This window comes from Pollicipes pollicipes, unplaced genomic scaffold, assembly GCF_011947565.3.
Source record: "Pollicipes pollicipes isolate AB1234 unplaced genomic scaffold, Ppol_2.1 Scaffold_6967;HRSCAF=8260_pilon_pilon_pilon, whole genome shotgun sequence".
NCBI classification, from domain to species: Eukaryota; Metazoa; Arthropoda; class Thecostraca; order Pollicipedomorpha; family Pollicipedidae; genus Pollicipes; species Pollicipes pollicipes.
Window position 1 is genome coordinate 1 of NW_023596974.1, and position 12,500 is coordinate 12,500.

Sequence of the window (12,500 nt, forward strand, 5' to 3'; positions counted from 1 at the left end):
CCGCCGTACTGTAGCGGGAGTAGACACCGCGACAACGCACCCGCCGTACGTAGCGAGTAGACACCGCGACACCGCACCCGCCGTACTGTAGCGGGAGTAGACACCGCGACAACCGCACCCGCCGTACTGTAGCGGGAGTAGACACCGCGACACCGCACCCGCCGTACTGTAGCGGAGTAGACACCGCGACACCGCACCCGCCGTACTGTAGCGGGAGTAGACACCGCGACACCGCACCCGCCGTACTGCAGCGGAGTAGACACCGCGACACCACACCCGCCGTACTGTAGCGGGAGTAGACACCGCGACACCACACCCGCCGTACTGTAGCGGAGGGTAGTCACCGCGACACACCCGCCGTACTGTAGCGGGAGTAGACACCGCGACACCACACCCGCCGTACTGTAGCGGGGTAGACACCGCGACACCGCACCCGCCGTACTGTAGCGGGAGGTAGACACCGCGACAACGCACCCGCCGTACTGTAGCGGGGAGTAGACACCGCGACACCGGACCGCCGTAGCGTAGCGAGGGTAGACACCGCGACACTGCACCCGCCGTACTGCAGCGGGGGTAGACACCGCGACACCACACCCGCCGTACTGTAGCGGGGTAGCACCGCGACACCGCACCCGCCGTACTGTAGCGGGGGTAGACACCGCGACACCGCACCCGCCGTACTGTAGCGGGAGTAGACACCGCGACACCGCACCCGCCGTACTGTAGCGGGAGTAGACACCGCGACACCGGACCCGCCGTACCGCAGCGGAGGTAGACACCGCGACACCGCACCCGCCGTACCGCGTCGTAGGTGGACACCACGACACCACTCCTGCTATCTCGAGGCTCCAACGCAGCTGGATCAAACTGGAACAGGGAACTTCGCTCACTCACGATGCAAGAGCTCGGACTCCAATAGATTCCGCCTTCATCTTTGATGGAACACTAGGTGACGAGGCTCTCGGTTTCTTTGCTCAGCTTAAGAAATCCGCCCACCTCACGTCAAGTTCCACCGCCAATATTTGATTAGTTTGCAATTTTGTAGAACAATGGGGATGACAAAGTGCCTAAAATGTAATCCTTCTGGTGATCAACTGATGTCTGACATCTGACAGAGACGTAGCTGGCCGAAATGTTAGGTAAATAACAGCACTAATGACGAGAAACTCCAATCATCATCGCAATTTGTCTCTTTGCACTTGGATATGCAATGTACCATGTTATGTGGAAAAACCTGCCATCGCAACATCAAGTTGCGTCACATAACGATCATGCCCGCTGTAACATATAATGATGCACTACGCAATGCTTTTGAAATGGTCCTGCAATGTCCTTGGTATGCATAGACAGTTGATTAAAACACCACTTTTGTAATAATTTCGTTCATGGACTAAGCCCTGTAAAAGTTTCAGAAGATTATGATCGCTGATGCGTGTAGCAGTACGTTAAGAAACATTGTGTTTTGGCAGTGCACGCACGCTCTGAGGGCACTCTTTAATAGTTGAACGCCGTCATACAGGTCCTCTTTGCAAAGGTTGACGGCGTGCCGTATTCGCCGTGAGATACCAGACGTGATGAGTAGGCTTTGGCTCGATCAGATCTAACCTGATAAGTTTCGGGCAAATATTCGGTGGTATAATTTGCATTTGAATTCGGCTAGTGAATAGACAGGCACTAGCTACTATTGTCTGAAATTTGGCGAACATAAAAGTTATGATGCACTTGGGACTCCTTGTAGTTTTGTAGTTAGATTTGTGCCAAGAAGATTTCGTTAATTGTTACGTAACCTGGTGTAGGAACCGATTATGCTTGCGCTATTTTTATGCACGGTAAAATAGGCCGCGTTTAACATGTCACCCAATTTGGTGACATGAAAAATGTCAGTTTTCAACGTAATCTATTAGGACCAGCAGTTCACAACACTGGATTAACATCTTCTTCAGAGCCGTTTGCGTACCCCGTTTAAAAACTGGCGCATGCTATCCAGCCTTGCCCTGCAGGCCAACACCGGGCTCCATTACTCCAGGTACAGGTCCAATGTACGGGCTCGATAATCCACGATTGTAGACCCATTCGCCGGCCGGATGGAAACGGGTCAGACATTCGGTCCAAAACTCGGATTCGGACGAGATTAGACTGGAAGCTTCTTCAACTGGCACCGATTGAAGGATTTCAAACTAGTAAAATTGAAACAAATAAGTAACTGGTCCTTGAGGTACCTCATTGACCTTGGCCCGAGGAAGTCTGCCTTGAGGCCTTGAGGTACCTCATTGACCTTGGCCCGAGGAAGTCTGCCTTGAGGTACCTCATTGACCTTGGCCCGAGGAAGTCTGCCTTGAGGTACCTCATTGACCTTGGCCCGAGGAAGTCTGCCTCGCAATATTTTGAGCTGGCTGAAATTTGAAATCAAGAGCATTTTTGGCACACAGCGTTGCGAGAAAATATGCGCTTTTGTCCACTGCTTGATCCAAGACATCAAGCTAATCCACTGCCAAGTCGGGCGTTTCGCCGTCCCTGAGGAAGCTGGCCAATAAACCAGCATAACTTAGATTCCAAATCATTTTTCCAACGCCAACATAGTCAGATGAAAAAAACACTGCCACTTTTACGCGCCTCCTGGTCTTTGGCCGCGTTGGACAAACACTCTGTCATGACGGAAATGGCATTACGTGGCAATCACGTCCCCATTGGTTCCCCGTCCATACCAAACTTAACAGCATTATGACTGGGCTTAGAAAAATGTTCTATCGAAAAGAAGGTATCTTATGAGTTTGAAGCACACTAAAACTTTGTATGCGTAGTTAACCGCATTAACTGACGTATTTGACATCTTCAACTGAGTGGGAGACAGGGCGTTTGATGTCACTCCTGAATGCCTCCAGAACCATTGAGTTGGTCAACTGATTTTTGAGCCTAATATACTCCTGGATCGTATGACCCTAGCACACGTAAATTTGGTGACCTCACTACATTTATAAAATCATAGATGCAGTGAAAATTCAGGGCATCATAGTAACTTGCCCGTAAGTCTCATGATATTGAAACTTATCGTGATAATGCAATTTAATCGATTTCAGCGAGTGAAATGAAGATGCCTACCACATCCAAAACACACAGCTATGCGCGTGGATTAACCCTGGATTGTCTAAGGAAAGCATTTATGGCGTGCCCTCAAATATTTCCGTGTACACGTTAATGGGCGTACAAAGGCAATGGCACGCACTAATGAAAAGCATATACCTGAAGTGCGTGCAGAATTCATGAACCATCCTTGTGCCTTCTTTTGTGGGTACATGAGCTCTTATGTTGCCCGGTAGGTCAAGCTCAAGTGTGGACTTAATCTTACGCGTAGAATGGTTTGGCCGCTAGCAAGTGAGTGACACACCGTGCGGCTTTATTGCCAAGCCACACTCCCAAGTCATTCGTTTTCAATCGTCAGAGAACATGCATTGGGAGGGTACCGAAAACTTCAGATCCATAACGCTATTTTGTTCAGACTGTGGCCGAAAACTACATGGTGTTGTTAACCACCCCCCCCCCCCCCCCCCCCCCACCTCCACCCCCACCCACCTCCCCTCCCGGCACCGAGAAATAGCTGGTCAAGTCAGAGTGATTGAGGAAATGCAATTCGTTCGCAATGTTGCCCTAGCTCATCCGTTGTGGAGTTAGCAGATGGTCGTACTAGCTACACCATAGCGGACAAGGCAATTAATGCCAAACAGTCTGAGTGCCATGTAAGATTTATTAAGATTTGATGTCATGCCATTAAGATTTAATGCCGTGTAAGATTTATTTCCTTTGGACTCGACAGCTATCTGGACAACACTGAGCAGTGTTTTTCCTTGATTTAACCTTGATTTTGGTCATGCTGGAACTCCCTCCCCTCTGAGGATCCTCGTAATACGAGGCCTTACAACAGTATGTTAGACTCGCTATTGGCGAAAATTCACCTAACCTCGAATGTAAGCGCCTGACTCAGACTTATTGCTAACTCAAGAAGTTAACAACAAAACGTCTAATAGTGCCCATGGTTACTCCACAGCCTTTTACCGCGGCCCGTCTTCCACCTGCCATGGCATCCCTGTAACTGTGACTTGACCTCGGCAACATATCATAGTTTCAAAATACCGATTATTGTGTTTGAAATTCCAGCGCATGTGGAAAAGTTACACAGCCCAGTGCATATGCAACGCGTGCTCAGACTTGGGCATCGCGGTTGCACCTGTTCGGCGAGGCGGTTGCCAGGTCCCACTGTGCCGGCCAGCAGCCGGACAGTGCGGCGCAGCCTCCACCACCGTCGCCGGGACCGCCGGCGCGCCGTTCGATGGCGCGCGGCTCGTGAATTGCTTATTAGGGAGGATCGAAGAGGGAGGCGACCGGTGATTTTCCCTCTCCCTCTCCCTCTCTTCCCTGGCTCTTTCTCTGTCCGCTATATTTTTATTCTGGTAGGCGTAAAACGGGTGTCAAAAACTGCTGCAGAGCTACCAAATGAGAGAACTCTTCTCGCTGGGCTTCTAGGACCGTGAAATACCGGACGTAAACATAATACGCCGCTACGGGTGTGCGGCAGGGTCGCAACCAAGACCCGATGATAACAGCGCAACCGCGCGATGACAGCGTGTTAGAAATATTTTTTATGCCAGCTCGAAGATTAAAAGGCAACGATGCTGAGCGAGGTGAGCGAAATCCACATGGAGAAACTTCGAGCACTTTCAAGTGTGCGGATCTGGCCAAATAATCACTACCGGGTCCACTCAAACTAAGCACTTGGAGTTTGAAATACAAGGTGTTCTTGCCTATCATGGTCAATAATGGTGGTGAACAGTGAAGATAGTAGAAACATAATAGCACGCAGTGGCTTCTAAGTGACTCGTCAAAACAAACCTATGCAGACTACAATGGTGCAGTTTCAAGCTAGTGGAGGTGAGATGAACATTGAGAAATAACTTTTATTACCACCAAATTAGAACGGTTAGAACGGACAGGCTTCTCCACGGATTTCGCCCATTTTCTTCGCAAAGTTCGGGGAGGGCAAAGTTGGGGAGGCTGGGCTCGAAGTATGAGGGGCTCAGTGCTCAATAGGAAACTACACCCTTGCAACCTGAGATTATGGTTTATTGTGTGCGTACTCAGAGGAAATATAAGTGACCGGTGACTTGTAAGAGAAACATAAGGTGATTGATAGCCCATGCACTGACACACCGTTTCTCGTAAAGCGGACTGATGGCGCGGATCGACGCGACAACCCTCATGCCTTTGTTGTTTCCAAACTAAGAAAGATAAAGTCTAGCGGAAAATACCAGTGGATTGGCCGCTATGACATCTCGCAGTTGGTATCATATCTGTTGTGGATATGTCGATATTCGATTCCATGATGTCAGGTCAAAGGCCCAGTTTCCTGAGCATCGAACTTGTTCAGCTTTCTAACCGCGGAACCTTCGAATGCTGCCCACCGCCCGCCGCCGGCCATGGATCGCCATGGGGTGTTACACTCCCTGGGGTGTTACACTCCCTGGGGTGTTACACTCCCTAGGGGTGTTTCACCCTGGGGTGTTAGCTCTCTGGGGTGTTTCACACTTGGGGGAACACAGGGGTGTTATATGTGCAGTGATGACGACGGTACCTGATCGCTGCTGGTGGTGGAAAGAGGAGGCAGGGGCGGGAGGGGGGACTACAAAAGCCGAGATTCATATTGCAACTGGAGCAAGCATGAAGACAACATCTCTTCTTGATTTATTTTTACGAATTTCCTTTTGCACATTCTCACTATGTGTTGCGCTGTGCTGTGCTACCCTCCTCTTTTCTGCCCGTCTGGTGACGTCATCTCCATTCCTGTCCTAACTTATCTTGTCTGCTATTATTCTCCCATGGTGTCGATAGTCCAGTGGTTAATGCGTCTGCGTAAGTCGCCTTGCGCCTGGGAAACCAGAGGCGCGCGGCTCGATTCCCGCAGCACCCGCCCTTTCTGCCAGGGCGAGAGGCAGGCGACGCCATAATTTAAAATGTCATTTCCAGCTCAGACTATTTCTTCTAGGTTCCAGCCTCACCCCTCCAGACCTGATTGTCCCCGCGATCTAAGGGTCGTGGTTACGGGCATGTCTAAGAAAGTCAGAAATTGTCTATAATTGTACCAGTCATGTACGCTATGTTAAATATGCTTTTCAATGCCTGCTTTCAATTTTTTTCATTTTTTTCTTGCGTGTTCCTGGCTTGTTTTTGTTCTGTTTCGTTTGCTTATATGTCGACACCTACTTTTTCACGCAGGCCGCTCCTATGTTCAGTGCATATTTGTTATGCTTGTCAATTTTGTATTTACAGTAGTAGCTGCCGGGGAATACATTAAGGAAACTTCTCTAATTTGACAGCTTTGCAGCACATTTTTGTCAGAAGTGGCCTTTGTATATCTACCGGAATAAATAGGCGCCAAGCTGTATGCTGACCAATTCTCCAAGACGTAGGACAAAACAAAGCACTCACTGTGATTCATTTTAGTGGGTGCGTGGTTGCACTAACTGGCAGTTGCGAATAACGCCAACAGCACCTGGAGGAAAACAGATGGATCAGTCTCCCATCCCCTTAAACATGTCCAGACTTCTGCGGTTCAGCAGTGACATGTTCCACAATCAGAAAACTCGAATAGCTGTTACGGTGTAAGCGAACATCTTGCTGCAAGGAGAACTATTGTAATTCATCTTGAAAGACACGAAGGCATACGGTAGAGAGCATCAATTCTGCAATAATATATTTTACACGGACGGAAACTTGGGCGAATGTGAAATGGTGTCTTATGGAGTGGTGTATTATGGAATGATGTGTAATGCCATTAGCGCATGATACAGCTGAACTATTTTGTTTAGAACCCCAGTTCCTCTCATCAGCGTTCACCGTCCGTATTGTCTGCATGACTGGATGCTCGAAATAGGTATCGACAGTGTGTAATATGAACTCGCAAATCCCTCTGTATTGCATGACTTAATGGTCAGCTGACGTTCCAAATGAGTATATACAATGTAATGAAATAATAATGAAATTAAAAAGTAATAAATTAAAAAGCAATAATAAAATGAATATATATGATAATATACATGCATACACACACATATACATATATGATATATATAATATATATATATATATATATTAATATATATATATATATATATATGTATTCTAAGCCCAAAACTGTCATTGGAATTTATCACATAGCGCGATGGTTTCCCTCGTGCTTGTGCCCGAACCAGGTGCCGAAGATTCAGGGGAAGAATGTGCACAGGGTCCTGGTTCGCGTCCCCGTCGCCACTGAGGCTGACAGCGGTCCGTCACCGCTCTGTGGTCGTGTTGTGCCCCGGGGCTCGCCACCGACCGGACAAAGGAGGCCGGCTGGCCACCCCACTCACAGACGGCGCACGGCATCGACCGCGCGCGGCGGTGTGCACGGCCGGCGCCCAGTGCACGGACGCGCGGTACACGGTGAGGAGCGCCAGGCGGCCCCGGCGGCGCCCGGTCCCGGGCCAGAGGCGCGGCTCGGCGGCGACGACCGGCGGCAGTAACGACCGGCGGTGGCAGCCGAGCCCCCCCCCCCGCACCGATCGGGGAACAGGTGGTGTGAAACGGTGCTCTGACTTTTTGGAAGATGATTTGAATGACGCGTCGCTTCATACAAAAATGGGCTGGCTCACCCTGACCTTCTGATGGAGCCATGGCTGGACGACGGCCAGCCGCTGACATTGGCGACGTTCCTTTCCAGTGATGGGCGGGCCTTCCACGGAGGCGGACGAGGCACGCGCCGCTTGTCAAGTCCCGCTGACCGGGCAGGCCGACCCGGAGGAGGTCGTCTGCACCACAGGTAGCTTTGAGGCTACAGGCCCATCTTCTTTCCAGTCTTCGTCTTCTTCGTCTTGTTCGTAAATTCGTGTTCGGACCAGTCTCGTGTTTCAGTGTGTGTGGCGCGGGCACCGTCAGGTGTAGATCCATCATGTGTCAGTTCATATGACTTATCTGATATGCCTGCTCAGTTGGAGTTGATCTATGAGCGCTTACCAGCCATTTATCATTTGATGTCTCCCACCTTTAGTGTCTTTTCAACAGATGCCAAATGTTAACACACGTCAAGATGGCCGGTTGAATACCCTTCGCTTGGGTGGGGGTCAGTTTGACCCCTCTGATATCTCAAAAAAACTGATCCAGCTAGAGACACTAAATTCACGGGCTGGATTGGACTGTATGTGAACTCACTTATGACAAAATGTGAGGTTCTCACACCCTGATTTTGGAGTCAAATAAGGTAAAAAAGATCAAACCCCCGATAAATATGCCAAGTGCCCCCAGACCTCCTCATAAAATGGCCGTGAACCGAAATACCTGTTCTAAGCAAAGGTCAATGGTTTTCATTCAAGGTTAGTGAGCTTCTTTGACCTAAAGAAGGGGTGGTTCACAAAAACCTATGAGATTTCTCGTATTCTGTCATTCAAATATGTGTTATGGAATTTACGGTAGGCGGCATGTCCCGAAAACAAAATGTTGGTCTGAGTCATTTTAGGTCAGTGACATACTCTGGCCTTTAAAAAGGTCGTGGAGCTTGCCTGTTGTTGTCCCTGCTATTACTAAACTCGAAATGAGCGCCAGAAACTACCTAATGAAGTAAGCTGTCGAATACAAAGCGAGTTAGTGTTGACCTCGGTCTGACTTTTATGCCTGACCCTAGGTCAATGAAATTTGCTGTAATTCTGCATTTCATTGGCTAATTGACTAAGAAATTATCTCAGAGCTATGTGGCTTCGTCTAACAATCCGCTCGCGCACCAGATTTAAAGATTTCATAGAAATAGCCTTCGCTGATATTCATGGCCTGACTTTGGCCTGCCATAAGTCGGCAGTCTTACCAGGCACATCTAATTTTGGTACCAAACGATTCGTTATTAAATTGCCCACAGGTATCCAAAGTTTGGCGCTGCTACACTGCGCCATTCAGAAATCATTCAGGAAAAACCTTCGTGGGGGAGGGCAATTGCTTTTCACCCGAGTACGTGCCCATCACTTCCGTGAAAGTAGGCTGGTGGTTTTATGTTGTACATGTTTTAAAGTTATTAATGTATGAATGCGTTTCTGCTTCCAGGCTGTATCAACAAAGAACCATTGTCAAGAGTAGAAACCTGCTCAGCTATTGGTGAGATTCAATTTTTATCTATGTTCGAACTGGTTTAGAAAACTTGTAGGACTTCTTCATATATATATATATATATATATATATATATATATATATATATATATGCTGCATATTTATATAAGTGTGTGTACTGAACGAGGAAACGTTTTGCAGCTGAAAAGTAGTGACCAAGACACTTCCGGACACTTCCGGCTCCCGCGTGGGGGCACAGGTTCGAATCCCGGTCACACCAAGACCCCTAAGCGTTAATACTTCCCTTCTAGTCGCTGACGCTCTTTAAAAGGGTGTTTGATAAAGTGCATAGCGCTCAAAGAAACGCCAGCTGCAAGTGTTTGGTGTGTGCAGCTGCATGTATTTGATACTCTGTTGTAATGAACTGTCGCCGTACTGGTAATCGCCAGCTGCCGGTAGGAACATTGCATGGCTTCCAACGGCACATCAGTCTTCTTTTTGGCTGCTTCTTTTGGGAGTGAGATGATCTGTGAAGATGTCTAATAGTCGTTTGGTGAGGATTCAAGCCCGAGGAATGTAGTTCAGCTTGGCGTCATTTCACCTTCAGTGATGTGGGTCAGACCACTGTGTTGCACGTGAACAGATTTAACGAACACTGGGTGATTTGTCGCCACCATGCAAACGTGCCAAACCATGGTAGTTGGTCGCCTCGGCTCTGCCTCTGCGACAGATCTCGTCCCTTAATTGGGGGAGGATGTGTCAAGCGTTGACCGACGGTTCTTACGAACTTTGACGAAAGAGCAACCAGTACTGCAACTCATTCAGAGCAAGGACCCGCCGGGGGACCCGTAGCCCATTCCTCGTTTTTTCGTTGCCCACGTTCAACTGGACAGCAACTATGGTTTTAGTTACGGGTAATATCAATAGCGCTGCGTAAACATTAGGATTTATTTTGCCCACACTTGTCATGCCAAATGTTTCATAAAGGCCTGTTTCGGTTATTTAGGGTGTTTCCTAAACCAGCGTGTAATTTGAGATGGAGAGACGTGCCCCTTATAAGAAAATTTGCTTTTCTTGCAGCAGTTATGTGTGTTTTGAAAAGTGTTTTGATGCCTTTTAGTCTTTACGAAGCACACTGCCAATACGTGAGGATTGTTTGCGCTGTGTGCCGCGGCCGCTGCGCCCAGCCGGGCAAAACTGGCTGATTGTGACCCGACTTGGATAGTCAAAACACGTGCCATTTGGCTCGGGGTGCTCGCTACCCGCCACTTAAATGATGGTCTTGACTGCAGAAAAGAATCGCAAATATTGGGTTTAGCGATACATGAAGTAGCTAAAACAGTTTCGCGGCGGCCTACGTCACGCTGATTGTGGCGGGAATGATGATCTTTTGGCCAGGAGCGCACGCTGAAAACTTGTTTAAGATTCTGCTCTCAAATGGTGGTAGACTTCGGAGGTTTATGTCTCTGTTTAGCCCAAGGTTGGTTCGTCAGCTCTGGGTTTACCGTCACATCTGGGTGCGAGGGCGGGTCCAGGGTACCATGTTGTGGGGGCCACACGCCGAATACCGTACCTGGTGCCGAGCAATTCTCAAAAACCCAGTGTAGAGAGGCTCTTTCATCGTCGTGGGATTATATCTCCGTTGGCCGCCTGGGCACACCCGTGTTTGCGTCAAATCAACGACCAGTTTTTTTACAGGATCCTGGGATTTTGCAACAACTTCACGTACTGGGTGTTGATCACGGCCGCCGTTGACATCCTGGCGCGGACCGGCGACGCAGTGAGTCAGAGATCAGTCAGGTGTGCCCGCTCCAGCCGCTGACGCGCCTCAGTACAACCGAAGCCGCGCCATTGCTATCGTTGCGGTCACCTTCGTGACCTTCGGGCACGACCGCGCGCAAGCTTAACGTAAAGTTTTAATGTCATATCTGAATGCAGCGGAGCTGACTACGTGGCTACTGCTGCAACTTTTTGCTTGTGAGTAATTGGTGTTTCGCCATGGACCGTCTTGCGGCAGGCCCCACTGACGGTCAGGGTCAGTTGGTCTGATCGGCCCCGGCCACCTCTCTTTCCCTGGCCAGCAGGCCCCACTGACGGTCAGGGTCAGTTGGTCTGATCGGCCCCGGCCACCTCTCTTTCCCTGGCCAGCAGGCCCCCCTGACGGTCAGGGTCAGTTCGTCTGATCGGCCCCGGCCACCTCTCTTTCCCTGGCCAGCAGGCCCCACTGACGGTCAGGGTCAGTTGGTCTGATCGGCCCCGGCCACCTCTCTTTCCCTGGCCGGCAGGCCCCACTGACGGTCAGGGTCAGTTGGTCTGATCGGCCCCGGCCACCTCTCTTTCCCTGGCCAGCAGGCCTCGCTGACCCCGGCGACCTCAGTATCCCCGACCTGCTAACCTCCACAGCCTTCCATAAGGGCCAACAGACACTGGTGAGCGCCAGTTGATCCCAATGAAAGCTAGCTGACTCTGGTAGGCGTAAATTGACCCCGGTGAGCACCAGTTGACTCTGGCGAGCGCCGACAGAGCCCGGCGCATACCAGCTGACGCTTGCTGAGCCGACAGAGCCGGAAGACGGCCGGCGCCGGCGTGTACACGGCGCCGTACGACAACTTCACAGAGGCGTCGCTGGGCACGCGTGAGATGCGCCTTCAGAAGTGCCAGACCACCTCCACCGGGGTAAGTCTTCCGGTCGGCGCAAACACCCACCGCTCGCCGCCCTGATAAAACAAACAGCCACCGCGCGCGGGAAGCTAGCGTCGCGGCGATGCAGACAACCGACACCATTTTTCATCTAAAACTGGAGCAGCGTGACATCCCGCTTGCCGAGCAGTGCGCGTGTCGCGCCCTGCGAGCCGTCTTCGTGTTACCGGCGCGAGCATTCATTGCCCCAGCTCAACAGAACGACTCCACTGAGCCATCAAAGTTCAATGGAGACCGAGAGGAATGTGGAGAAACGACGCTTGTCGCAGGCGAAGGACAATAAACATCTGGGTGGTGGGCTGTCTGCCGTCGGCTTCAGATCATGCTCCGGCGCTAAACAAGCGCGAGGCGACGGAGGTGACGGATGGTGGTGGGCCTGCAAACCTCGTACCGTCTGTGTCAACCTGACCTCCAAATAAAAAAACAACGGAGGCTTGCGATTCATTGCCCTCCCTTGTTTGGATGAGTCTCAGTGAGATAAAGGATGGTGTGGTGGTTTATCACTTTTTGCGCTGTCGTGTGTAATTTTACTTTTTCCTAACCGGGAAAAACATGGCCAAGTGAAAGCATGTCAGGCGGATAAAGGCAGGCTTGCAGAATGCCAAGTTAGACATGCCTTACCACATAACAACATGTTATTCCCGGCTCAGCCTACTTCAGTTGTGCTCATCACTCATTCTATA

General features: G+C 50.1%; 1 protein-coding gene across 1 annotated transcript in view; it reads left to right on the forward strand.

The window, feature by feature from the left end:
- Positions 1-9,114: 9,114 nt before the first annotated feature.
- The window catches only part of LOC119108900 (battenin), a gene marked incomplete at its 5' end in the record, with an annotated part of 17,882 nt that continues 14,496 nt past the window's right edge, over positions 9,115-12,500 (forward strand). The window contains 3 exons of the mRNA XM_037232444.1: positions 9,115-9,165; positions 10,816-10,897; positions 11,680-11,793. Of these exons, the coding sequence (XP_037088339.1) occupies positions 9,115-9,165; positions 10,816-10,897; positions 11,680-11,793 (247 nt within the window). The remainder of the gene's footprint in view (positions 9,166-10,815; positions 10,898-11,679; positions 11,794-12,500) is intronic.